The sequence below is a fragment of the Colobus angolensis genome, unplaced genomic scaffold, assembly GCF_000951035.1.
Source record: "Colobus angolensis palliatus isolate OR3802 unplaced genomic scaffold, Cang.pa_1.0 Scaffold506, whole genome shotgun sequence".
Lineage (NCBI taxonomy): Eukaryota > Metazoa > Chordata > Mammalia > Primates > Cercopithecidae > Colobus > Colobus angolensis.
This window is the reverse complement of record NW_012118555.1, coordinates 415549-440874: the sequence shown is the minus strand read 5'-3', so window position 1 is coordinate 440874 and position 25326 is coordinate 415549. Positions and strand designations below refer to the sequence as shown.

Sequence of the window (25326 nt, the reverse complement as noted above, 5' to 3'; positions counted from 1 at the left end):
ATTCTCCTGCCTCAGCCTCCCGAGGAGCTGGGATTACAGGCATGTGCCACCAGGCCTGGCTAATTTTTTGTATTTTTAGTAGAGACAGAGTTTCACCATGTTGGCTAGGCTGGTCTTGAACTCCTGACCTCAAATGATCCACCCACCTAGACCTCCCAGAATGCTAGGATTACAGGCGTGAGCCACCGTGCCTGGACTAAACAGCATCTTTCTGTACCTTGTAAATTTCCATGACTTTCTACCAAAAGCAGAGAAGCAACAGCGAGGCCAAATTTTGGACCACAGGAAGGAAAACTTTACACAATCTCAAGAGGACCACCAGCTCTGCTGCTGGCAAACTTTGTTGCTATCCTTTCGCCCATGAGGATGCGAACATTCAAGATGAATGAAAGGCTCGGAGCAGAAGCCAGCCTACAGATGCTCACAAAATCCCCATCCTGCCTTGGTAGTTTAATAAGCAGGAAGAACCTCCACGAGGAAGAAAAATGAAAATGGTGACAAGCAAATGTCTTGAAGGCCCTTTACCCACTCACTGGAATCGTAATTCAATAGCTTAAACTTAGAGCCAAGGCAAGTTTTGTTTTCATTCTCTAAAGAAAAGACTGCTAAGTCTGACCCCAACGTCAGAAGGTTTGATTCTTTTTGGTGAGTCATATCCGCACTGGCATTTATATGCAGTTTATGAGTAGATGCTAAATTCCACCACCAACAACATTTTGCCTGACTTCAAAGGCCCCAGAGTGAACGATGGCCTTTGATGCAGAAAGGAGGGCTTGGATAGAAACACCAAAAGAACCAAAGCCCCCTTCCAACCATAAGAACTCAGAAAAATGTTAAGAATGCTTTCCAGGGGCAGAGCTGGCACAGAAAGAGGATGGGAGAAGGCAGGACAAAAACAAGCCTTATCTCTGCAAACTGGAAACTTTTTAAATGGAAATCTTTTTTTCTTCTTCTTCTTCTTCTTTTTTTTTAAATCAAAATTTTTAAAAGTTAGAAGAAGTTTTTTTGTTTTTTTTTTGTTTTGTTTAAGGCATGTCATGAAATGCATTTATTAGCCACATCTCTTTGATTTATTAAAGCCCATTCATTAAAGGTAGCCTCGATGCCAACAAAACCCTCCCAGAGTAACGCAACACCCACATGCCAGGCCTCCAGCGATTTCGTCCCCAGATTATGGGCAAATCATCTCCTGGAACGGAGGGGCCTGTGCGTGTCATATTACATCCTTGGGGTGACTGCTGTGTTACTTGGTTCATTGGGAATGTGCTAATTCACTGTCACATAAAAGTGACATTTCTGGATTATAAAAAATTAAGAAACTACTAATATCATTGCTACTTTTCTTAGAAGACTAGAATTTGTTTTAGAGCTGGGTTATAGTTCTCAGTTGGTCTCAGATTAGAGAAGGTGTGGGCAGCCTTCTAGAAGTAGGTTGCCAACTCTCCTGGGAGTTTAGATGGGGAGGATGGCAGGGGCCTGGGAAGGTAGAACCACGACTCTGCTTAAATGACAACAGTGATGAAATTCCCCTTCTTCATTTTATTAAATTGGTGCAAAAGTAACTGTGATTTTTGCCCTTAAAAGCAATAGGCAAAAACCGTGATCATTTTTGCACCAACCTACTAATGAGAGGGCTATGTGGGTCATTCTGCTTCTCTTCGATACAACAGTCACAAAAGCACATCACTACCAAGACCAGCTCGGTTGGGAAGACCCTAACCCAGTGATGCTGGAGGAATTAAAAACACACACACAGAAATATAGACGTGTGGAGTGGGAAATCAGGGGTCTCACAGCCTCCAGAGCTGAGAGCCTGGAACAGAGATTTATCCACATATTTATTGACAGCAAGCCAGTGACAAGCACTGTTTCTATAGATTATAGATTAACTAAAAGTATTCCTTATGAGAAATAAAGGGATGGGCCGAAATAGAGGGATGGGCTCTGGCTAGTTATCTGCAGCAGGAGCACGTCCTTCAGGCACAGATCGCTCATGCTATTGTTTGTGGTTTAAGAACTCCTTTAAGTGGTTTACCGCCCTGGGTGGGCCAGGCGTTCCTTACCCTCATTCTGGTAAACCCACAACCTTCCATCATGGGCGTCATGGCCATCACGAACATGTCACAGTGCTGCAGAGATTTTGTTTATGGCCTGTTTGGGGGCCAGTTCATGGCCAGATTTTGGGGGACCTGTTCCTAACACATCATCAGCCACCTTTCAAAGGTGGGCAGAGGAAGGATCTGCCATGGTGAGAGTATTTTATTACTGACATTGCATACAATTGCCAGTGCATAGTGATGTTGAAATGTAGACAGTCACTTCTATTTATTGTTATTATTTCTTTCTTTCTTTAGTAAATAAATCTCACCCTGTCATCTAGATTGGAGTGCAGTGATGAGATCATAGTTCATTGTAACCTCAGATTCCTGGGCTCAAGCAATCCTTCTGCTGCAGCCTCCCAAATAGCTAGGACTGCAGGTGCCTGCCACTGTGCCCTGCTGATTTTTTTTTCTTTTAAGAGAGATAGGGGTCTCACTATGTTACCCAGGCTAGTCTCTGACTACTGACCTCAAACAATTCTCCTGCCTTGGCTTCCCAAAATGCCGGGATGACAGGCATGCCTATATCATTTAGTCATTCATATCTTTAGCAGAGTGACTTGAATCAGCTTTATTGAAATAATAGCTACCAACTGCTGAGCTCAACTCCATGGTCCTGTGCTAAGCGTGTTACATACAACACTGTGTTTTCAGTCTTATAACAGCCCTGTGCGGAAGAGACAAAATCCCATGTTACAACCGAGTCCTAGAAAGTGTCCCTGCACTGCCCAACACACAGCAGATACACAGCAGAAAGGAATATGAACCCAGAACTACCTAAATCCAAGCCTCGCTGAAACCTACATTTCCTGAAAGGATGCAATTTTGGAGGTGAGGTTTTGAGGAAGGAAGCATAATGCACATTAAGGAAAAGAAGTTTCCAGTGAGGCTTGCTGGCAAAATAACTTTCCATAAAGACAAACAAATAAACCCAATCAGTGGCATTTGCCAATTTCCCTGGTGTAAATATTCCCACCGTGGCAGATTCCACAGAACACAGGCAGAGCTGGTAACACATGCATAACTGGCTCACATGGTAAGCACTGGCTCCACACACCACAGGGTACAGCAGTGCAGCCTTTGGACAGTCACAGTGTCCTGCCCAGACTAGAACTGGGAAGTGAGGAGAAGAGCCTCAGGAGGTGTGAGAGATGAAGAAAAAGAGGCAGGAAGGTGTGCAGACAATCTCACTTCCACCTCCTAAACGGCAATGCTCAGGTTGCCAGCGTCCAGGTTACACAGGGACTCTGCCTCTCATCTGCTCTCTATGGGGCAGCCAGTGGGGCCTTATGACTTCATCTTAGCACACTCCCTGCTTAAATACTGCCCTACAGATACAGCCCCAACTCCTTCCTTGGCTCCGAGGGCTCGGGATCCCTACTCCGGCTCCCCAGCTGGTGCTCTCTCCTGCTGTCTTGCTTCTGTGCTCCTACCCCGTGACTGGCTGCGCCAATGCACCTGCAACCCCCAGCCACAGGCTTCTGTATGGAGCACTCTTTCTGTGCCCTGCATCCCTGCAGTTCTCAGCTCCATCACCACTTGCTCCAAAAAGACTCCACTGAACCTCTAGTCAAGGTCAATTCCTCCTATGAGGCTGGGCATGGTGGTTCACGCCTGTGATCCTAGCACTTTGGGAGGCCAAGGGGGACAGATCACTTGAGGTCAGGAGTTCAAGACCAGCCTGGCCAACATGGAGAAACCAGGTCTCTACTAAAAATACAAAAATTAGCCAGGTGTGGTGGTGCATGCCTGTAATCCCAGTTACTCAGGAGGCTGAGGCAGGAGAATTGCTTGAACCCGTGAGGCAGAGGTTGCAGTGAGGCAAGATCAAGCTACTATACTCCAGTCTGGGTGATGGAGTGAGACCCTATCTCAAGAAAAAAAAAAAATTTTTTTCTGCGAGCTGCTTGCATAGTACCAAGTGCCTCTCCATGAAGCCCTGACCCTACCTGGAATCTTGCACATATTTGTGTGAAACTCACAGTGAATATCAGGCCCCACGGGACTGGACAATCTGGTTACCAAGGATGTGCTCACCTGTGTCTCCCCAGTGCTGAGCACAGGACCTGGCCCCTGTTGGGTGAACATTTGCTCCGTGAATACATATTAAGCACCTACTGCTCTGGGGTGACAATGCTGAACCACACAGAGTTCCTGCTTTCATGATGCTCACAATCTGATGCAGTGTGTGTGCAAATCATACACAGGCCACAAATAAGGTAAATCCAAATGATGATGCTGCTGTGAAGAAAATAACATAGGATGCTGTGATAGTAGAGGGGTTTTTTTTTGGTTGTTGTTGCTGTTTTTTGGACAGAGAAGGTCTCTCTTGAAAGGTGCTGTTTGGGGTGGAGATTACACAAGGAGAAAGAACCAGTTGTGTGAAGATCTTAGGAATGGTTGCTGGGTGAAGGAAGGTTGAGAAATATCCTGGAGGGGGTGCGGACACCACCCACGATAGAACCGCCATTCAGGGAATGTCTGCAGGATGTGAGTTCTCTTCATCCTCCACTCCTGTGCACAGTGGGGGCTTCAAAAGTGTTTGCTGAAATGATATGAGTAAACCAGAGGAAGCCTCACACCACAGTCGTGGGGCTGGGGCTCTGCACTGACTTATCTGAGGCTCGGGCAATTTTACAAAGGTCATTTGACTTCTCTTAGAGGCTGGCTTTTCTCAACTTATGAAACATTTCAAACATATAGAAAATATGAAAGAATATCACAACCAACAGCCATATTCCCACCACCTCAGTTCTCCAACTGTTAACATCTTGAACAAGGGCTTTTTTTTTTCCGAGACAGAGTCACGCTCTGTCGCCCAGGCGGGAGTGCAATGGCGCCATCTCAGCTCACTGCAACCTCTGCCTCCCGGGTTCAAGTGATTCTCCTGCCTCAGCCTCCCGAGTAGCTGGGATTACAGGCATCTGCCACTATGCCCAGCTAATTTTGTATTTTTAGTAGAGATGGGGTTTCTCCATGTTGGTCAGGCTGGTCTCAAGCACCCGACCTCAGGTGATCTGCCCGCCTCGGCCTCCCAAAGTGCTGGGATTACAGGTGTGAGCCACCGCCCCCAGCCAAAAGCCACTTTTTAAAGGGCAATCTTTTACACCGGGGAAGGAGGGAAGTGGAGAACAGAAAAAAAAAAGAAGGCGAAGCTAATGGCAGTCAAGTGCTGGGATTACAGGTGTGAGCCACCGCCCCCAGCCAAAAGCCACTTTTTAAAGGGCAATCTTTTACACCGGGGAAGGAGGGAAGTGGAGAACAGAAAAAAAAAAGAAGGCGAAGTTAATGGCAGTCAAGGGTGTCTTTAAGGCCATGACACAGTCATCTGTGAGGTTCAGTGGTGGGAGGGAAGTGAGGAAGAACACTGAAATCTTGGTGTGATTTCCTGAGTCTGTTGACTGAGGCAGGAGGTGATCCCAATGTCTGGTGCTGGAGGGAGGGTAAAGAGGGGTCAGGAAGGGAGTTCGGGCGGTTCTGAATGGCTGGGCCTGCTTGTAGGTATTTGCGATTGTCTGTACATGTGAGCGTGTGTGAGCATGTATGATAGTGTGAGTGAGTGTGACAGCTTGTATGCATTGAGTGTGTATAATGGGGTATAAGGTTGTGCTAGTGTGTGCCTGTGTGTGATGATGTCTATTATGTGTGATGAGTATCTATTATATGCTGTGAGAGCATGAGTGCCTTTGCATGTGCTGTGTTAGAAAAGCACAGGGCAGTTTCGACGTATGTGGGCCCTGGCGGGGAAGGGGTTTGACAGAAGCCTGCATATCTGCTGAAGGGTTTGGGGGGTTTCTCCCCAGATGTGTACCTGAGACCATAGTACGAGTGTGGCCTGACCTCTCCCCACATAAGTCTGGCACCTAGGCCACCAGGATATGGGGGAACTCTGGGCTCCAGGATGGGAGCTAACAGACAACAAAATGCAAAAAGTGAAAACAGTTGTGTTGGGTGGCAGGGAGGAGGCTTAAAAATGCTTAATTCGACCAGGCGCGGTGGCTCGTGCCTGTAATCCCAGCACTTTGGGAGGCCAAGACGGGTGGATCACCTGAGGTCAGGAGTTCAAGACCAGGCTGACCAACATGGCGAAACCCTCTGTCTATTAAAAATACAAAATTAGCCAGGCATGGTGGCGCATGCCTGTAGTCCCAGCTACTCGGGAAGCTGAGGCAGGAGAATTGCTTGAACCCGGGAGGCGAAGGTTGCGGTGAGCCGAGATTGCCCATTGCACTCCAGCCTGGGCAACAAGAGCAAAACTCTGTCTCAAAAAAAAAAAAAACAAAAAACTTAACTTCTCATTTTTTGGTTAAACACACTGCTATCGTTTCTTTGCAACAAGGTGTGCAGGAATCTCTAATGCCACAGTGACCTATGATTTAGCTCAGGCAGGCTCTTGGCGCCTGGAAGTGTGACCTACCCACAGAAGATGGATTATTTTTGGCCATCACAAAGCTGATGCGTGTTAGAAATGGCAAAAGTCAATGGAGAAAAGAACAAGAACCAGAATAAAAGAGATTGCTCCAGCTATGCCCCCTCTCATTCTCCTGGGGAACAAGGAGCCCCTGCCGTGGGTGAGGGCGGGAGGAGCCGGATCAAAGCTCTGAAGCAGTGGGTGCAGGTGGCAAGTGGGCCACTGAGCCTCAAGGAAAAACAGGGAGCCCCTCAATCTCAGCACAAGACACCTCTGAAAAGCAGGACCAGCTCCTCACTTTGAGGAACAGCAATAGCAGTCTGTCACCACCCCTGGGAGTTGTAGCATCAGTACAACTGAGTTTTACAGATTGGATTTTTAAAATTCAGTCATTTGTAAGAAAATGAAGGCATGTGCAGACTCATGCACAGAAAATCCCTCTCTTTCTCTCTCTCTCTGTCTTTCTCTCTCTCTAAAAAACTGGGTAGGATGGAGCCCAATGTTTCTATTAATGAGTTTCAAAGTTGGACAAATGCCAACAGGAAGAGAATTTTGACCAGGAGTGTGAAGGAAGCAAGAACCACACCCCAAACACACTGTCCCCCTCCGAAGTTACTTACTAGGTTGGCATTTAAAGGAGACCAGGAGGTATTTACTGCTTCCTGGACAAAGGTCAGGTCCAAAAACACGGCTATTGACCAGGAGGTGGCAGGCCCGCTGGTTCTGGCATTCGTCCAGCACCTTCTAGAAGGAGAGGGTAGAAAAGGGACAGGCTTGAAAACTGCTCACAGGGACTGCCAGACCCGAACCTGGGCTGCTCTAGGCTCTGCAAAGGGAAGGACGCCTCCCCACCTGGCCAAGCTGTGTCTAAGGCCAAAGAGCATACACGTGGGTGAGTGGATTGGCTCCTGTCTCCCTGCTCTTTCTCCTGAAAAGAAGCCTGATCCAATAGTGCCAGGATCCTGGGACAACTAATCTCTGATCCACCACCACTGGTGCAGCTGCTGATACTTTCAGCAAAGGTACTGACTACCGAGGCTCTAGGAAGTGTAAGCGAGGTCAGAGTACTTTCTGGTATTGGGGTGCAGGGGACTTCAAGGTCCCCTTCGAGCGGGGTCCCCTAGCTTTAAGCTGAAAGAGCTGTGACCATCAGCAATCACAGTCCTGGCCCTTCACCCTTAAACAGCCCTACACAGGCCACAGGAGAGCTGTGCATTGGGGAGCCCTTGACCCAAACCCTTTCCAGCTTATGAACTGTCCCCAGGCCAAAAAATAAAAATTACAAAGCTGATTCCCACCCTCATCAAACTCAAGAGGATGGGACCCACTTCTCCCTCGGGGAGCAGTTTTCTTAGTGAAATACTCAGACTTTCTGTTGAGCATTGGGAGTAAAGGCTTTCCTTCAAATCTCAATCTCTCTCTCTCTCCTGATTTTTTCCAGGCAGCTCCTTCGTTTTTAAGACATCTGCTCTGTGGAAGCTCACAGAACACCCTCCTCCAGGTCCTGATAAGGCTCAGCATTTTGCTGCTGTTCTCTAGGTCCTCATTCCCAAATGGAACAAGTCCTGCCTGTGATAAACACAGAGGTCCTGAACTTGGGTCTGGTTAAAACAGAAACAAAAAGGACACCAAGTACAGTTAAAAAAAAAAGAAAAAAATCCAAGAATCTGCTTATTACTTTAGGTCTGAATTTAGTGCAAACACATGAGCCTCTCTGAGTCACCATGTTCTCATAGTAGCTCATGGAGTATCTCCGCGAAGAATGCTGGCCCTGCCAGCTATACCCCATTCTCTCAGGGGCCCAGCAGATGTGTCTCAATCAGAAAAAAACACCTGAGAAACCCCCCAGACCCCAGAGGGTGCAGCTTTCAGATGACTGCATGTGGCATGGCCAAACGTCACAGTGAAACGACTCAGCCCACAGACGTCACTGGAGGGCTCCGCGGTTAGAACCGCAGAGCAGACCCCAGGGCAGGGCTGTTTCCAAACTATGTCATGAGCTGGAAAATGCAGAAAGGGGGACTTCCTGTTGACAGTCAAGGGATGGATCAGCTGTGGTCTCCCATGTGGACATCTCCCCACGTTAAGCAACCTCCCTCTGAGGAAGCACCTTGCCTGGGGTCTGAGTGCAGCTTAAAAGACACAAAAGAAGGCTGGGCGCAGTGGCTCATGCCTGTAATCCCAGCATTTTGGGAGGCCGAGGCAGGCAGATCACCTGAGGTCAGGAGTTCAAGACCAACCTGACTAACATAGTGAAACCCTGTCTCTACAAAAAAATACAAAAATTAGCTGGACGTGGTGGTGGGCGCCTGTGATCCTAGCTACTCAGGAGGCTGAGGCAGGAGAATTGCTTGAACCTGGGAGGTAGAGGTTGCGGTGAGCCAAGATTGCCCCATTGCACTCCAGCCTGGGCAATAAGAGTGAAACTCTGTCTCAAACAAACAAAAAAGACACAAAAGTAAAGGACTTCTTGACCTCTGGTTGAAAGAGTAGTGCATGGGGATGTTTCTGGCAAACAAACCCTCCCAACAACATCAGAACTGTGTTCACAGATGCTAACCTGTCGGCCTGGTTATAGAACATTCTCTTCCCTCAGGGGTATCTGGCAGAGGCAGGTACCCATGGAATGGTGGGGGTGGTGCCCATGCTCTAGTGTGTGCCAGGAGTTCATACTTTTACAAAGTAGCCACTTTAGAAAAAATGTTGGTACTGGCCAATTTCATGCACCCAGGAGGGCAGCAGGTAGCCTGGGATCCAAAGATGGATGGCCAGGGCAGGTGACTGAGAAATGGGGGTGGGTCAAGAGGGGTGTAGCTCCTGGGGTGGTGCCCAATGAAGAGAATTAGGGGTAGGGTGGGTGCTATGGCTGGAATGTTTATCCCCCCCAAAACTCACATCGAACAGTATTGTAACAGTATTGTAACAGTATTAACAGGTGCCATTGTAACAGTATTAACAGGTGGAGTCTTTAAGGGGTGATTAGACAATCAGGCCTCCATCCTCATGAATGGATTAATACTGGGTTTTGTTTTGTTTTGTTTTGTTCTCAAGAGTAGGTTGTTAGAGTGGCACTAGGCACTAGGCTTGTTATAAAAGGCAAGTTTGGCCCCCTCTCCTCTTGCCCCTTCCATTCTTCTGCCACGTTGAGTACCAGCGTCCCCCAACCCCCTAGAGGATGTAGTGTTCAAGAAGCCATCCTGGAAGTAGAGACACCAAACCTGTGGCGCCTTGCTCTTGGACTTCCTGACCGTCAGAACAGTGAGAAATCAATGTCAGTTCCTTACGAATTACCCAGGCTCAGGTACGCTGTTATAGCAGCACAAAAAGAACTAAGAGAGTGGAGCACACAGGGAAAGCAACTTCTTGTCTCCTGAAGAAACATTGTTTCTCCTCAAGGTATAGAAACCATGTCACGGGCAGTCATTCAAACACATTCATTTTGGCTACTCAACTGGTGTGTTTCACCAATCACCTGAATACCCAGATATTACTATGCTTGGAGTGGAAGCAAGGGATGGTGTGAGAAATAGAAAACTTCTTATATCATCACATTAGTTTTGTGTCTCCTATTTGGGCCTTAGGGAGAACTACACAGCATTAAAGCTACCCCTATTTCTCCTTGGTTCTCCTGGCAAATTTATCTTTATCCATATTTCCTACGGTCAACAAAATCAAACAGACTTCCAACTTGCCAGCTGCCTTAAACCCCCTGCTTTAAATGCATTCATATGGAACTTGGGAGGCATTAAAAAAAAATCCAAGGCCGAGTGACTCAGTAATCCTGGTCAACTAGTTGTATATGTTAGGGGCCAGGGATGGTGAAGTAGAAGCTGCTCAGAGGATTGAAAGCCATGCACAGTCTAAAACCATCACTGAAATATTAGTTTGACTTTCTCCTATACCAAATATTTCCCTAAATATGCCAACCACAAAAAGAATGACTTAAGCCACACCTCTCCCAATTCCTAGTACTATCTGGTAGAAGGAAGGAGTCAGTAAAGGCTGCCTAAAATAGCTCCAAGCAAGAATGACATGATTATCTACAACTGGAGAAGCAAACCATTAAAAAGCACAAGGCGGTTACTGACATTTCCTTCATTGAGTACATTTTCTTTTTTCTTTTCTTTTTTTTTTTTTTTTTTTGAGATGGAGTCTCACTCTATTGCCCAGGCTAGAGTGCAGTGGCACGATCTCAGCTCACTGCAACCTCCGCCTCCTGGGTTCAAGCGATTCTTCTGCCTCAGCCTCCCAAGTAGCTGGGATTACAGGTGCGTGCCATCATACTCGGCTAATTTTTGTATTATTAGTAGAGATGGGGTTTCGCCATATTGGCCAGCCTGGTCTTGAACTCCTGGTGGTCCGCCCACCTTGCCTCCCGAAGTGCTGGGATTACAGGCATGATCCACTGCACCCGGCCCTTTGAGTACATTTTCTAAGAAGTTGGTCATGACTTCAGATGTCTGCCTCAAAGAGATACTTGTGGTTTCCATTAAAGAACCCACCTTCCCTTTCTACAGGAGTATTTATGAGAGATGTAGGCCTGGAGGTTGGAATATCCATCCTGGTTGTACTTTGCTATACTGAAGTAAGGAGTAAACCTACAAATAAATTCATATTGAAGTGCAGAAAGGGGGCTCCACAATAGGTAGGAATTCTATTTAGTTTTGTTGGGTAACAAATCCTTTGAGAAGCAAATAATGGCTCACCTACAAAACTGGTGATCTGTATAAATTGGGATTTTTCATGGATCAGTTGTGCTTGGATTGAACTATATAATCACAAATATATTTACACCCAGCGAGAGAGAGAAAGAGTGTGTGTTGAAACTGTATCATCTTAACATGTCTACAAAAGGCAATACCTGGAAGGTGGTGGGTGCCATACAGGTTAAGCTGTCTTCCCTCTGGGAGGCAGGCTTCTGGGAACTACACATTTGGTAATCTTGCCCATAAAATGCCGATTGGACACTTATCGTAGAATGCCGAGGGCACTGTAGATTCAAATAGTCCCCATCACAGGCATAGGTGGTGTGGTTTTGCAGGAGTTTGGTTAGGTAACCTGGAAAATATTCAGGCGGGTTACAAGAGGCCCAGGAACCCACCAGTCCTCCATGGGTTTGGGGACAGGAGGAGGTTGGTTCCCCTGGGGAAGGGCTGTTCAGTCAACAACATGTGGGGTGGGGCCTCCCTAGCAGCTCTGGTGCAAAAGTCACCAAACCAGGCCCAGCGGTGGGGTGCAGGAGCAAATGTCAGCTTTCATGTTGATACAGAAGCAGGGCAGGGGAGTGCTGGGTAGAGAAGGATGGGGTCCCTGGTGAGGGCTCCACCCTTGGGTTTGTGCCCATGGACATTAGTGAGAACAGGCACTCCTGTTTCCATGTCCAAATGTTGCATTTTCCAAGACTACTCTGGCCTGCCATGACCCCCATCCTGTGCCCATAAAAAACCCAAGACCCTAGTGGGCACAGACACAAGTGGCTGGACGTCAAGAGGAGGAGAAGAGCACACCGACAGATACCAGCAGATGCCGGCAGGCTTTTGACAGTGGGGCAACATGGAATTCAGTCAGGGGCAGTCGGAGGAGAGTCTAGCTGCTGGGCGGCCCAACTCTAGGCGAAGACCACCTTCCCACTCCATCCCCCTTCTGGCTCCCCATCCATCTGAGAGCCACCTCCTCCACTCAGTAAAACCTTGCACTCATTCTCTAAGTCCACGTGTGATCTGATTTTTCGAGTACACTAGGGCAAGAACCTGGGATACAGAAAGCCCTCTGTCTTCGTAATAAGGCAGAGGGGTCTAATTGAGCTGATTAACACAAGCTGCCTGCAGATGGCAAGACTGAAGGAGACCGCTGTAACACATGCCCACTGGGGCTTCGGGAGCTGTAAACACTCAATGCTACATGCTGCTGTGGGGTCGGAGCCCAAAAACGCTCCCCACAACCTGCCCGTCTGCATGCTCCGTCTAGGGGTTTGAGCAGCAGGGTACTGAAGAAGCAAGCCATGTCCCTGTCGCATGCCCTGCAAGAGGGATAAGGGAACTCCTTCTGTTTCAATATCTGGGTCAGAAACCTTGGTCTGGGATGGCCCACTGAATGGTTTGGAGGGCTCTTTCCCCTTCAGGAAGCACTAAGGTATTGACCAGGAGCCAAAGAGTCCTGAAGCACCTTTATAAACCAGGAAAAAAATCGGGGTGAGTGTACCCTGGATGTGTGGACGCCCGTCCTGAGGAAGGCTTTCATTTGCTTATCTCCCACTAGTGAGGCCATGCCTTATTGGGATGAGAGGATGCAGTTTCATTTCAAGAAATCACTCTTAGCTCTGTCTTGGTGCTGGAGAGGAATGACAGGCAGGGTGCCCTGTGCAGAGAAGGGGCCTGCTCCAAGGGCGTGGTGCTTGGAAGTGATGGTGGGGCTCTGCTGTGGGTTGAATAGTGTCCCCTCAAATTCACCTTCATCAGGAACCTCAGAATGTGACATTTGGAAATAGGGGAGTTGCAGATGTAATTAATTAAGTTGGCGATATACTGGAGTAAGGTGGGCCCTTAACACCATATGACTGGTGTCCTTATAAGAAGAAAAGAAGAGACACAGAGGGAAGACAGCCACGTGCACCTGGAATGATGCATCTGAAGCCAAGGAATGCCGAGTGCTGCCAGCCACCACCCAAAGCTGGAAAAGGCCAGGAAGGAGCCTTCCCTAGAACCTTCAAAGGCAGCATAGCCCTGCCAACACCCGGATTCAGACTCTGGCCTCCAGAACTGTGAGAAGACGAATTTCTGTTGTTTTCAGCCACCCAAGCCTAGGAAATGGGTTGCAGCAGATACTAGAAATAAGACAGGCAGCCAGTCAGCCTCCTTGGAATTCCCAGGCAGCTTGCAGGAGCCACATTGGGCCCTGGGCTCTGAGAAGCTCTAAGGCCCAGCAGGCGCAGGGGCCTAAACTATTTCTCGGCAAGGAGGAAGGAAGGTTCATCCAGAATGTAGATCCCCTTCCTCCTCCTCACACCTCACGAGGTCACGGCGAGGCGGCTGGGAGGAGAGCCAGGGACTTTTCACTGAGGTGTGTGGGAGACAGCTTGGCAGCCCTTGGCCTCTGAAGGGAGGAGGTGGCGTGAAGGAGGGCAGCTTCGGAACTTCCCAATTCCTGCTCGATGACCTGTGTGTAAAGTATTCCTGTTTAGGTTTCAAAATCCTCTCAGAAACATAATTCTCGGAAAATCCAGGCGCCCAATCCAGCTCCCTGGGCTTCCCTGAAATCTGAAGTCAAAGGGGCCGAGCCAGTCTGCCCTGGGGTCCTCACGCCCACCAGTCCAGAGTGCTCTCTAGAGGGAGGCTACAGACACTTTCTGGCATTCTCATCCAGACGTTAGTTGTCTTGTTGAAACTCCTTTTTTCACCCTTGAAAACCACTGGAAGAGTGGCCAAGAACCCAGCCATCCCGAGTAAGTTCACTTAGAGAAGCAAAATCTAACATGAGTGGCAAAACGGACACTGGCACCAGGAGTGTGGGTCAGAGTCCTGCCCCTTGGAACCACATCATCATTTGCAGTGTACCCCCCAGGCACCAAGAGACCAGGCCGAGACCCCTCAGTGGCCCTGGGCCTCTGGTCAGTGTCTTCCTGCCTGGCACACAGGCAGGCCCTGATAAAACAATGAGTACTGAAAGTTCCAGCCTTCTTGGTGGGTTCTCAACACCCCGTCATGAGCCACACCCTGCCCCAGGGAACTCAGGGTCACCCTGATGCTACCCCTAGGCCAGTGCCCCTTCTGAAGTGCCCCAGGCTGGCACCCCCATACTTAGATCTCTTCAGCCTCCTCATGAAAACCTTCTTGTCCATCACCCCAGCATTCCCCAGACTGTGCTAAATAAGCAGCTGACCACATGTCAAATCAATTTTCAGAGTGTGCCTTTGGTTTAATATTCACGGCTTATCCAAAAGACCGTGTCACTATAGCTAGATGAAAAAAAATGACAAGGCTCCGGAGAAGCAGAGCCACAAGATGGAAGATACCTGGGTCCCAGGTTCATGAAAAGAAGAGCTGCCTGCTCCACAGACTGTCACATGAGTGGGAATGAAACTTTTGCTGCGTTTAGACCATTACCTTTCTTCATTCTGTTACATCTTCTATCCCCGCTAAATAGAACTTGACCTCTGCCAGACCATTTACATCAAGACCTGTATGTGGAGTGCAGTGGCCTGAGCCTTCAATCCATGCCCCACCTATGCAACTGGCCTTATCATATTCTTATTCTGAGAGTGGTATTCTGGGGGCAGAAGCTCAGTGCATAGTACTGACTAATGCAAGATCCTTCAGGCGCTTTGCACTTTGAAGTCTATCAGTCCTAGCACAATCCAAGTACAAAGAAGACACTTCAGCAGTACAGCCTGCCCTACACTCAGTTCAATTCCTTCTTCAAAAACCTAGACCTGGCCAGGCGTGGTGGCTCACACCTGTAATCCCAACACTTTGGGAGGCCAAGGCAGGCAGATCACCTTAGGTCAGGAGTTTGAGACCAGCCCAGTCAACATGGTGAAATTCCATCTCTACAAAAAAAGGCAAAAAATTAGCCAGGTGTGGTGGCACACCCCTGTAATCCCAGCTACTCTGGAGGCTGAGGTGGGCGAATTGCTTGAACCCTGGAGGTGGAAGCTGCAGTGAGCCGAGATCATGCCACTACACTCCAGCCAGGGAGACAGAGCAAAATCCCATCTCAAAAAATAAATAAATTTAAAAAAATAAAAAAAATAAACCTAGGCCCACATCCAGACAATGGAATGTTATTTAGCACTAAAATGAAATGAGCTATCAAACCACAAAAAGACATGGAGAAACCTTAAATGCATATTCCTAAGTGAAAGAAACCAATCCGAAAAGGCTCTGTACTGTATGATTCCAACTATATGACATTCTGGGAAAAGCAAAACTATGGAGACAGCGAAAATATCCATGGTTGCCAGAGGTCAGGAGAAATGAGGAATGAACTGGTGGAACACAGAGGATTTTCAGGGCAATGAAACTACTCTGTGCGATGCTACCATGGTGGACCCATGTCATTGTCCATAAGTCCAAACCCATGCAACGTACACCAAGAGTCAGCGCTAATGTAAACTATGGACTCTGGGTGATAGTGTGTGTCAGTGTAGGTTTATTGATTATGACAAATGTCCCACTCAGGTTTGATACTGCTAGTAGGGGAAGGTGTGCATGTGTGTGTGTGGTGAGGGGGAGTAGAGGTTGATGAAAACTCTGCACTTTCTGCTCCATTATTTTTTTCTTTTCTTTTTTTTTTTTTTTTCTTTTTCTGTTGTTGTCTTGCTCTGTCACCCAAGCAATCCCAGCCTCCCAAAGTGCTGGGATTACAGGACATGAGCCACCGTGCTCAGCCTCTGCTCCATTTTTCTATGAACCTAGAACTTCTCTAAAAAATTAAGTTTATTTAGGGCGGGGCACAGTGGCTCATGCCTGTAATCCCAGCACTTTGGGAGGCCCAGGCAGCAGATCACAAGGTAAGGAGATCGAGACCATCCTGGCTAACACAGTGAAACCCTGTCTCTACTAAAAATTTTAAAAAAATTGGCCAGGCGTGGTGGCGGGCGCCTGTAATCCCAGCTACTCAGGAGGCTGAGGCAGGAGAATGGTGTGAACCTGGGAAGCGGAGCTTGCAGTGAGCTGAGATCGCGCCACTGCACTCCAGCCTGGGCAACAACAGCAAAACTCCGTCACAAAAAAAAGAAAAAAGAAAAAAGAAAAGTGAGTGGAAGTTAAGAAAGTCAAAGATGGCTCATGTGGTAGGCAGAATAACGGCCCCCAAAGATGTCCACAGGCCTTAATCCCCAGGGCCGGTGATTACGTTACCAGACATTCATGGTAAAAGGGACTTGGCAGATGTGATTAAGTTCAGGATTTTGAGTTGGGGAGATTATCCTGGATTATCTGGAAGGGGTTTATATAATCACAAGAGTTCTTAAAAGGAGGAAGGTAGCTGGGTGCAGTGGTTCATACCTGTAATCCCAGCACTTTGGGAGGCTGAGGTGGGTGGATCATCTGAGGTCAGGAGTTCGAGACCAGCCTGGCCAACATGGTGAAACCTCGTCTCTACTAAAAATATGAAAATTAACTGGGTGTGGTGGTACATGCCTGTGATCCCTCCCTACTTGGGAGGCTGAGGCAGGAGAATCTCTTGAGCCCAGGAGGTGGAGGTTGCAGTGAGCTGAGATAGCGCCATTGCACTCCAGCCTGGGCAACAAGAGAGAAACTCCATCGCAAAGAAAAAAGGAGGAAGGCAAGAGAGTCAGAGTCAGAGAAAGGAGTTGTGACAATGGAAGCAGTAGTTGGAATGATGCAGCCATGAGCCCAAGAATGTAGGCAGTCTTTAGAAACGGGAAAAGGCAAGGAAATAGATTTTGCCCTGAAACCTCCAGAAGGAATGCAGCCATGCAGAAATCTTCATTGCAAACATCTGACTGCCAGAACAGTAAGAGAATAAATGTGTGCTGTTTTAAGTCACTGAGTTTGTGGCAACTTGTTACAGAAGCAATAGGAATACTAATACAGTTTGTATAGATGACTGTTGCAACAGTGTGGTGAAGATGAGAGAAACAGAGCTGTAACTGTAAGAACTGATGTTCAGGGAGAGATTTTTAAATAATTGTCATTGATTTAAAGTTGAAAGAGGCTTGTGCATATATGTATGTGTATAGATAAACACATATGCAGAGGACCCTTAGATCATATGTATTAGATTTCTTTCTCTACCCCCGCTGCCCCAAGACGGAGCCTCCCTTTGTCGCCCAGGCTGGAGTGCAGTGGCGCGATCTCAGTTCACTGCAACCTCCACCTCCTGGATTCAAGCAGTTCTCCTGTCTCAGCCTCTGGAGTAGCTAGGAGTACAGGTGCCCACCACCATGCCTGGCTAATTTTTGTTTTTGGCCAGGCTGGTCTGGAACTCCTGACCTCAAGTGATCCACCCACCTCAGCCTCCCAAAGTGCTGGGATTACAGGCGTGAGCCACTGCGCCCAGCTCATATGTATTAGATTTCTTACTGTGGGTTATGGTCCGACAAGCTTGAAGGGGGATATTGTCAAGAGACTGCTCAAAATGATGAACCGTGGGCTCCAAGCTAAATATAAGAAAGGAAATGAGCACAGAAGAGGGGAGGGGCCCAAGGGACCAGAGATCCTGCTGAGGACCAGCAAGGTCAGAGTGAGGGAATCACACAGCAGGCTGGAAAGGCAGGAGGCTGTGCTCACGAGTTGTCTGAGGAGTGATTTCAAGGTGGATTTGCAGGTTATGGAAATGTCCAGGAGTGGCCACGGAAGGAGGTAGAAGAGGTTGATGGAGAGGGTTGCTGGAAACAAGGATGCCAGGACTGAGACTGAAGATGCCCTGTGGACCAGGCGTCTCCCAGGATGAAGGTAGGAAGTGGGGTGGAGCATGAGCCAGCTGCCAAGGTTGTCCTTAAACAAAAGGCAGATGACAGATGAGCTGCTCCTAATCTAATGCCCTTTCCGGCATGCTCCTTTCCCAGTCGGCAAGCTCATGCATTCCAGTGTGCTGGGCAGAGTCATGCCACTGAGCTTTCCACACCTTGGTTTCCTAGCTGGTTCAAGAGAGATCCTTTTTAAAGAACAACTACTAATGCAGCTGTTTATTAATGATTCCCTCCGGGTAAAATTAGCCATCATGTTGGATCAGTCAAAACTGCTTTATTTCTTAATAGTTTCAGCCAAAGCTTTTACAATCTAACTCTATTTGTGGGCAAGTATTAACTATCCTGAAAGATAGCAGATGGGCACACTCTGTTAAGAAATCAGTCCTGGAATCCAGTAGAGCCTGGAGATGCTCTGTTGATCCTTGTTAAACTGGTGAGGAGAGGAAATGGGAGGATGTAGACTCTTTTTCTTTTTTTTTTTTTTCCGAGACAGAGTCTCACTCTCTCACCCAGGTTGGAGTGCAGTGGCACAATCTCGGCTCACTGCAATCTCCGCAATCCACCGCGCCCAGCTGGATGTAGATTCTTTTTTTATCAGCTTCACATCGTTCAGGGATCTTGGTACAGCTCATGTGCAACTCCAAGATACTCTTCCCTGGTGAATCCTCCCACTGTGTATCAGCAGAAACTCTTACGGCTACTGCCATGGCTAAAACCTTCCTCAAAGGAGTATCCGGAAAGGCCTGGGTTGAGCAAATCTTAGAACAGCTTAAACCAAAGTTCTAAGGTTTTCATTTTTTGAATCAGATCAAGAGTTCATGACATGAACCCCTGAGAGTGGTGGGAGCTCTCTTCTGTCTTCTGAAAGACACAGGGAAGTCCTTCTTTGGAGCGTCATCTTTATCACATTTACAATGAAAATCCATTAATATTCAAATAATCCAGTGACTATAGAAAGACCAGTGTGATAGGAAAATAAATCTTGGAGTCCCCATACTTACTAAGCCAAAGGGAAAAGTCAAGCTGGGAACTGGGTCACACAAACCTGCCTCCTACTTCGTTCCTAACTAAGACAGCTACAAAGATAAAAAGCTACATACATCCCTTACCTTTTACCCACAGGGAGATTCCTTACAGGCCCCAAGATCTTTGCTTGAGAACAGTTCTGTTGAATTTCACCCTGGCAATGTAAATTGATAGCTTATCCACAGATGCGGGACCGGACAGAACTCAAAGTCATCCTTCTACTTGCCTCAGACAAATGCATATCTGGTTGCTTCCCCTGCCCTATCGTTTACATTATCTTGTGTGTAAAATTGCAGATTCACTTACCCAGATGAAGTGACAGCATGAATATTTCCTCTACTCACCCTCATATGAAAATTGGATATTCCCCCAATATCCATCCTTTCCCCTTTAAATATTGAAGCCCTTAAAATTATCTTTGGAGAAAGGCATAGATCTGTCTCCCAGGTGGGTGTCCTTAACTTTGGCAAATAAACCCCCTAAAATGATTACAACTTGCCTCGGTCATTTTCATTGATTTATACTAGAATGATGTAAATAACTGATTTTCAAAGAATCATGGTACGTGTCCCAAAGTGTTCTACAGGAGTGTGATATTGTGAAATATATATTTGATCTTTCATGTGTTTCCTTCCACACAACTCCTAAAACCCTTAGAATCTCCAAAGTGATATGTTTTTGTATGCTAATAAGTTGACTGATGGCTGGCAGCCCCTAGCTAGCTTCAGGATGGGGGCTGGTCCCTGGAAAGACCAAGGCAAGATTAGAGAGTTGGGACTTTGAGCCCACCCCCCAATTTCCAGGGAGAGGACAGGAACTGAGGGTTATGTTGGTCACTCATGGCCAGTGATTTAATCAATTGTGCCTATGTAATGATGCTTCTATAAATATCCAAAAGAACTGGGTTTGGAGAGCTTCTGGATAGCAGAACACGTACAGGTTTCTGGGGAGCAGGGCACCCAGGCTGGGCATAGAAGCTCCTCACTCCTTCCCTCATCCCTTTCTCTATGCGTCTTGTCATCTGTATCCTTTGTAATAGCCTTTACAGTAAACTGAGAAACGTAAGTAAACTTCCCTAAAGTTTTTCTATGAACCACTCCATATTGATGGAACCCGAGGGAGGGGGTCATGGGAACCTCAGCTTGAAGCTGGTTGTTTAGAAGTTCTGGAGGCCCGGACTGTGACTGCTGGGAAGAGGGGCCATAGTCTTGGGGACTGAGCCCTCAATCTGTGGGATATGATGCTATCTCCAGGTAGATGGTGTCAGAATTGAATTGGAGTATACCCAGCTGGTATTTGCTGCAGAATTGATTGTTTGCTTGTTGGTGTGGAGGAATCGCCAAACATTTGGTCACAAAAATATTCTGTGTTGATTGTTGTTGAGTAAAAGAATAAAGTACTTTGAGTTTGTGTGTGTGTGTGTGTGTGTGTGTGTGTGTGTGTGGTTTCACACAATTGGTGTCAGAAGTGGGATTTGCTGGCCATGGCCCTGGCTCATAGAAACATGTGCTTTGGGAAGAGAAAAAATAAGAGGAAGGAGGATAAGGGACCTTTGATTCCTGGATGGTCACATGGTCACCCATGGTATGAAGTCACAGCTGTACTGCACTCAGTTACTAAAGGTGAAAGTTACCACTGGAATTTGGAGATAGATCTAACTCTTAGGAAGTTGGTTCACTGGATGTGCAAGGAAATGCAAACTAATAATAAGTGAAATATGCAATCTGTTGGTTATTGTTATGTGTAATAGCTAAAATAAAAATAAAAGAGAGCGCTAGGTCCGGCCTCAATGCTACACCAAGCTTATATGTCAGTGAGTCTGAGCTTTGGCCACTAGCTTTGGAGCCATTCCTAACAACAGAAAATGCCTCTGAGACATGTGGTTACCAAGAAGGTAGTCAATGTGGGGGAAGGGCAAAATCAAGTAACTACTGAAACCAAGGGGTAGAGTGTAAAGGAACTGTTTTATTTTGTGGTTCAGTATCATCAACTCCCTGAGGGACCTTTACTAAAATGGACTGTGAGAGTAACTAATTTAGGGGCATTTTGTCCATCTTTATCTTGATGATTGGTCCATCTTTGGTTTTACATGCTGCAGAGGGGAAGAGCATGTTTGGGTTGATGCAGGATCCACAGCTCACTATGGAACAACCTCAGATGACTATAAACAATCTGGACATACAGCAAGTTATTCCTGAGGCAACAGCCAGCCTAGTAGACTGGATAAAAGTCACCATAAAGTCTGTTTACCCTGAGAAGGGGGACTGTCCAACTCCACCTATAAATGCCAAGTGGAGTGCCCAGGATGAAGCAGCTAATATGCTTTGTATGCAAGCCATGTGGGACTGGCCTTATGACGACTGGGATATCCACCCACTATATATGCCTGTTACCCAGGTCATGGGAAATGCTGTGATTAAGGGGGCCCCATTTGCATGGACACCTCATGCAATCTCACTGCTGCAAAATCAAGCTATGGTCGGAGAAGCCTTATTGAATTTGCTATCTCAGCTTCCCCTCGTGGGTCTTATAGATATTAATAAAAACATTAGGGCAATTAATAAAAGAATGCGGAAAAGCAGAGGACAGCGTCAAAGGACTCATCCCAGGAAGGTGGATGTATTTAAGCAGTTATTAAGAAATAAAGAGATTAAAGAAAACATTAATAAAGCTAAAACGAAGAGGAAAAAGGGAAGCTCCATGGGACTCATCCCATCAGGCTGAAAATCTTCAGTGGTGGTTAAGAAATGAGAAGAATAGAATGGAAATTGATGAGGTGAAAACAAAGGTCTTAATACAACACTATTGAAGGTTGGGTGGACCAAAAAGAGCCCTTGCTGGCTGCTAGCATTAAGGAGTTCCAAATGGGTTTGCTATATTCACCCTAGTTTGGAGAAATTTTAAAAGTCATTAAGCAGAGATTACAATGAGAAAGCTGACCAGCAATTGCCTGGGCCAATGTTGAGGCAGGTTCATCAAGATAAAGATGGACAAAAGGGCCAAGGTTCCTTGGCTCAACCCTTTGCTGGCGACTGAAAGCCTTTTGCACTGGCCGGTGGAGAAGAGAAGCTCCTGGGTCTAGAACTTAAAAATGTAAGGGTTTGTAGAATTATGCAAGTTGGTGTATTTGAACATGCTTCATATGAAATGGTTACATCTCTTTTACCTGATTATATTAGGGAATGGACTTTGTATCTGACTTGCCCTTCAAGCCATATTAATGGGACGTGAGATGGGAGCCAGTAAGATTGCCCCAGCCCACATAGTACAGAGTGGAAGCTGCTGAGCTGGGAGGGACATGTTCTCCATTTGATAACCCCTCTATGAAGCCTCTAATGCTGCATATGGCAAAAGCCTTTCACCGTCTCCCAGCGACGATTCCCGGCCCATAAAATGACCTTGACACCTGAAATACCCAATGCTGTCTCAGGTGATATCATAGAAACACTCTAATAAGGCCAGATGTGGTGGCTGACACCTGTAATCCCAGCACTTTAGGAGGTCGAGGCAGGCGGATCACTGAGATCAGGAGTTGGAGACCAGCCTGGCCAACGTGGTGAAACTCCATCTCTACTAAAAATACAAAAATTAGCAGGGTATGATAGCAGAAGCCTGTAATCCCAGCTACTCAGGAGGCTGAGGCAGGAGAATCGCTTGAACCCAGGAGGCAGAGGTTGCACTGAGCCGAGATGATGCCGCTGCACTCCAGCCTGGGCGACAGAGTAAGACTCTGTCTCAGAAAAAAAAAAAACAAGACCCAAGATTGCCAGGTGTGGTGGCTGGCACACACAGACTTCTTGAGCCCAGGAACTTGAAGCTGCAGTGAGCTAAGATCACACCACTGCGCTCCAGCCTGGATGACAGAGCAAGACTCCATCTCTAAAATGAGTAAATTAATAAAAATCCCAAGACTATGGCTCCACCTGGGATTAGGGTGTGTGGCTGTGAGAGCCACCTCTCGGAATTGGTGGCTTCATGTTTTGCTGTGAGGATTAAATGATATAACGGGCATAAGCATCTTTTTTTTTTTCTTTACCATAAACCACTACACATCTTTAAGGTGTTACAATTATAGTGTAAGGGTTTTGTTTTTTTGTTTGTTTTTTGAGACGGAGTTTCACTCTTCTTGCCCAGGCTGGAGTGCAATTGTGCAATCTTGGCTCACTGCAACTTCCACCTCCTGGGTTCAAGAGATTCTTCTGCCTCAGCTTCACAAGTAGCTGGGAGTTACAGTGCTTGCCACAATGCCTGGCTAATTTTTTTTTGTATTTTTAGTAGAGACTGGGTTTCACCATGTTGGTCAGGCTGATCTCCAACTCCTGACCTCAGGTGATCCACCTGCCTAGGCCTCGCAAAGTGCTGGCATTGCAGGCATGAGACACCGTACCCTGCCATGTACTGTAAATCTTGAATAACACTAATTAACATAGAGCTTCCATTGGTACAATGCTGAACAACCCAGCTCTAATCAAATTACACTCGCAGCCAGCCCTCTCAGCTCTGAGCACCTTGATGTAAGGTAGACAGCTCAGAGGCCAGCACATAGCCCTGTGGCTGCCCTCAGTCCAGACATGTCACTGCTGAGCCTGGAGGAAAAGGGAACCTTCCCTCCCCACCCTTCCTTCCTCCCTTCCTTCTTTCCTCCCTCCCTTCTGTCCCTCCTTCCTTCCTAATAATTAAGATCTAAAAAGTTACTAGTATTTAGAAGAGGCCAAAAGAGCTGTACATTCTTCCTCTCTTTCTTTTCTGAAGCCAGAGGCTTCCAATGAAGTCTGAGTTTCCTGAGGGCTGACGTTGCCTGAGTCACTCTGAGTGCAGGATATAAGAACATCAGTCACTGGCCCCACATCGGTGTGCTAAAGTCCCCTAATCACCAGGGGCCAATTTCACAATCTTACTTCTGGGAAGAGAAAGCAATTCAATTGCTACGTCCTTGCCTTCCCTTTTTTTTTTTTTAATAACATGCCACCCTCCACTTGGTAATGCTTTAGATAAAAGACCACATCCTTGTATTCCCAAATACTGAAAGGTGTTTTTACCTGTTTGAAAGTCCTTTTCTAGAAAAAGATGTTCTTTTCTTTTGTGTTTGTGAATGCATTTAGAGAACTAGCAACGGCATGGGGTTGGGGGGTGGGGAGCCATGAGTCAGGGGTCCTGAGGGTACAGGAAAGAGCCCATGAACAAGAGCTCAGGACTGGCACTACACACCCAGGGGCATCGAGATCAAAAGGTGAAGTTAGGTCTGAGTTTAAGTCCTTCCTCTAGTCCCACGTGTGAGAATAAGAAGGTGAACCTGGAGGTTCATTGTGAAGAGAACTAGAGCCACCAGCTTGTTTTTTAGATATTTGGAGGGTTCCCAGGTTAGGGATGATCAAGGATAGCTATGACCACTCTTAAGTGATGAGCTCAGATCCTAGTCCTGAAACAAACCACAGAGGAGAGAAGGTGAACTGAGAGTCCAGACAAGGCAGAGACAATATGTTTTCTTCCTGAGCACATGGGAGTAGTATATTTCCCAGCCCGCCCTGCCCCAATCTCTCCTTGCAGTACAGTGGGCCAGTGGAAAATTCTGGGCAATGGAAAGAAGGCAGCAATGATGCTTGCCACTTGAAGGTCTGGCCCTTGAGACCCCTTGTGACCTCCACTCCCTCTCTCTCCCCTGTATGCTGTCACAAGTGGATGACAGAGGGGACAAGGCCCCAGAAGACAGGGGAGGCACAGGATGGAAGAAACCTCACTCTGGGCTACACCTGGACTTCGAATTCTTGTAGTTAACATTGGTTTCTGATAGTCACCCAATTATCTCCCATCTTATCACTTTTTCTCACTTCTTTTCCCTTTCTGTACACCAACCCTCTGATTCATCAAGCCCCATAATTTTCCCCCATATATTCACATGTATTTTAAGTGGATTTTCCTATGTAGTTGCCCATATGTATGGATTTCAGATTTTTGTGGCTGTCTCAGCATTTGTCTACACATGTCAATCCATTGCATGGATTTCCGACTCCAAACAAAAATCTAAAGTCCCATGCCACTGGGGCCCCTTCTGCTTCATCCAACCTCATCCAACCTTATCTCCTGCCATTCTCCTGTTTGACTTCAGCCACAGTGTCTTCTTGTTTCTCAAAAATGCTAAGCATACTCTGACCTCAGGACCTTTGCTTTGACTGTCTCTCAGCCCGAAGCAGTCTTCCTCCAAACATCTGCTTTCTCCCTTCCTCCCTTCATTCAGCCTCTTGTACCAACGTGGCCTCATCAGTCAGACCTTTCTGGGTTGCTCTGCAAGACAGCACAGCTCCTGCCCCACACCCCTGACTCTGCTGTATTTTGCTGCATAGAGACCTGTTGTCTGT

The 25326-nt window shown here is 47.1% G+C and overlaps 1 protein-coding gene and 1 pseudogene across 1 annotated transcript in view; both read right to left on the bottom strand.

Moving 5' to 3' along the window:
- EVA1C (eva-1 homolog C (C. elegans)) overlaps window positions 1-25326 on the bottom strand; it is a 103902-nt gene that overhangs the window by 50013 nt on the left and 28563 nt on the right. Inside the window, exons 2-3 of the mRNA XM_011960132.1 lie at window positions 11372-11568; window positions 7131-7254 (exon numbers count right to left, since the gene is read on the bottom strand). Of these exons, the coding sequence (XP_011815522.1) occupies window positions 7131-7254; window positions 11372-11443 (196 nt within the window). The 5' untranslated portion in view covers window positions 11444-11568. The remainder of the gene's footprint in view (window positions 1-7130; window positions 7255-11371; window positions 11569-25326) is intronic.
- Window positions 8594-9093, bottom strand: LOC105524743 (annotated as a pseudogene).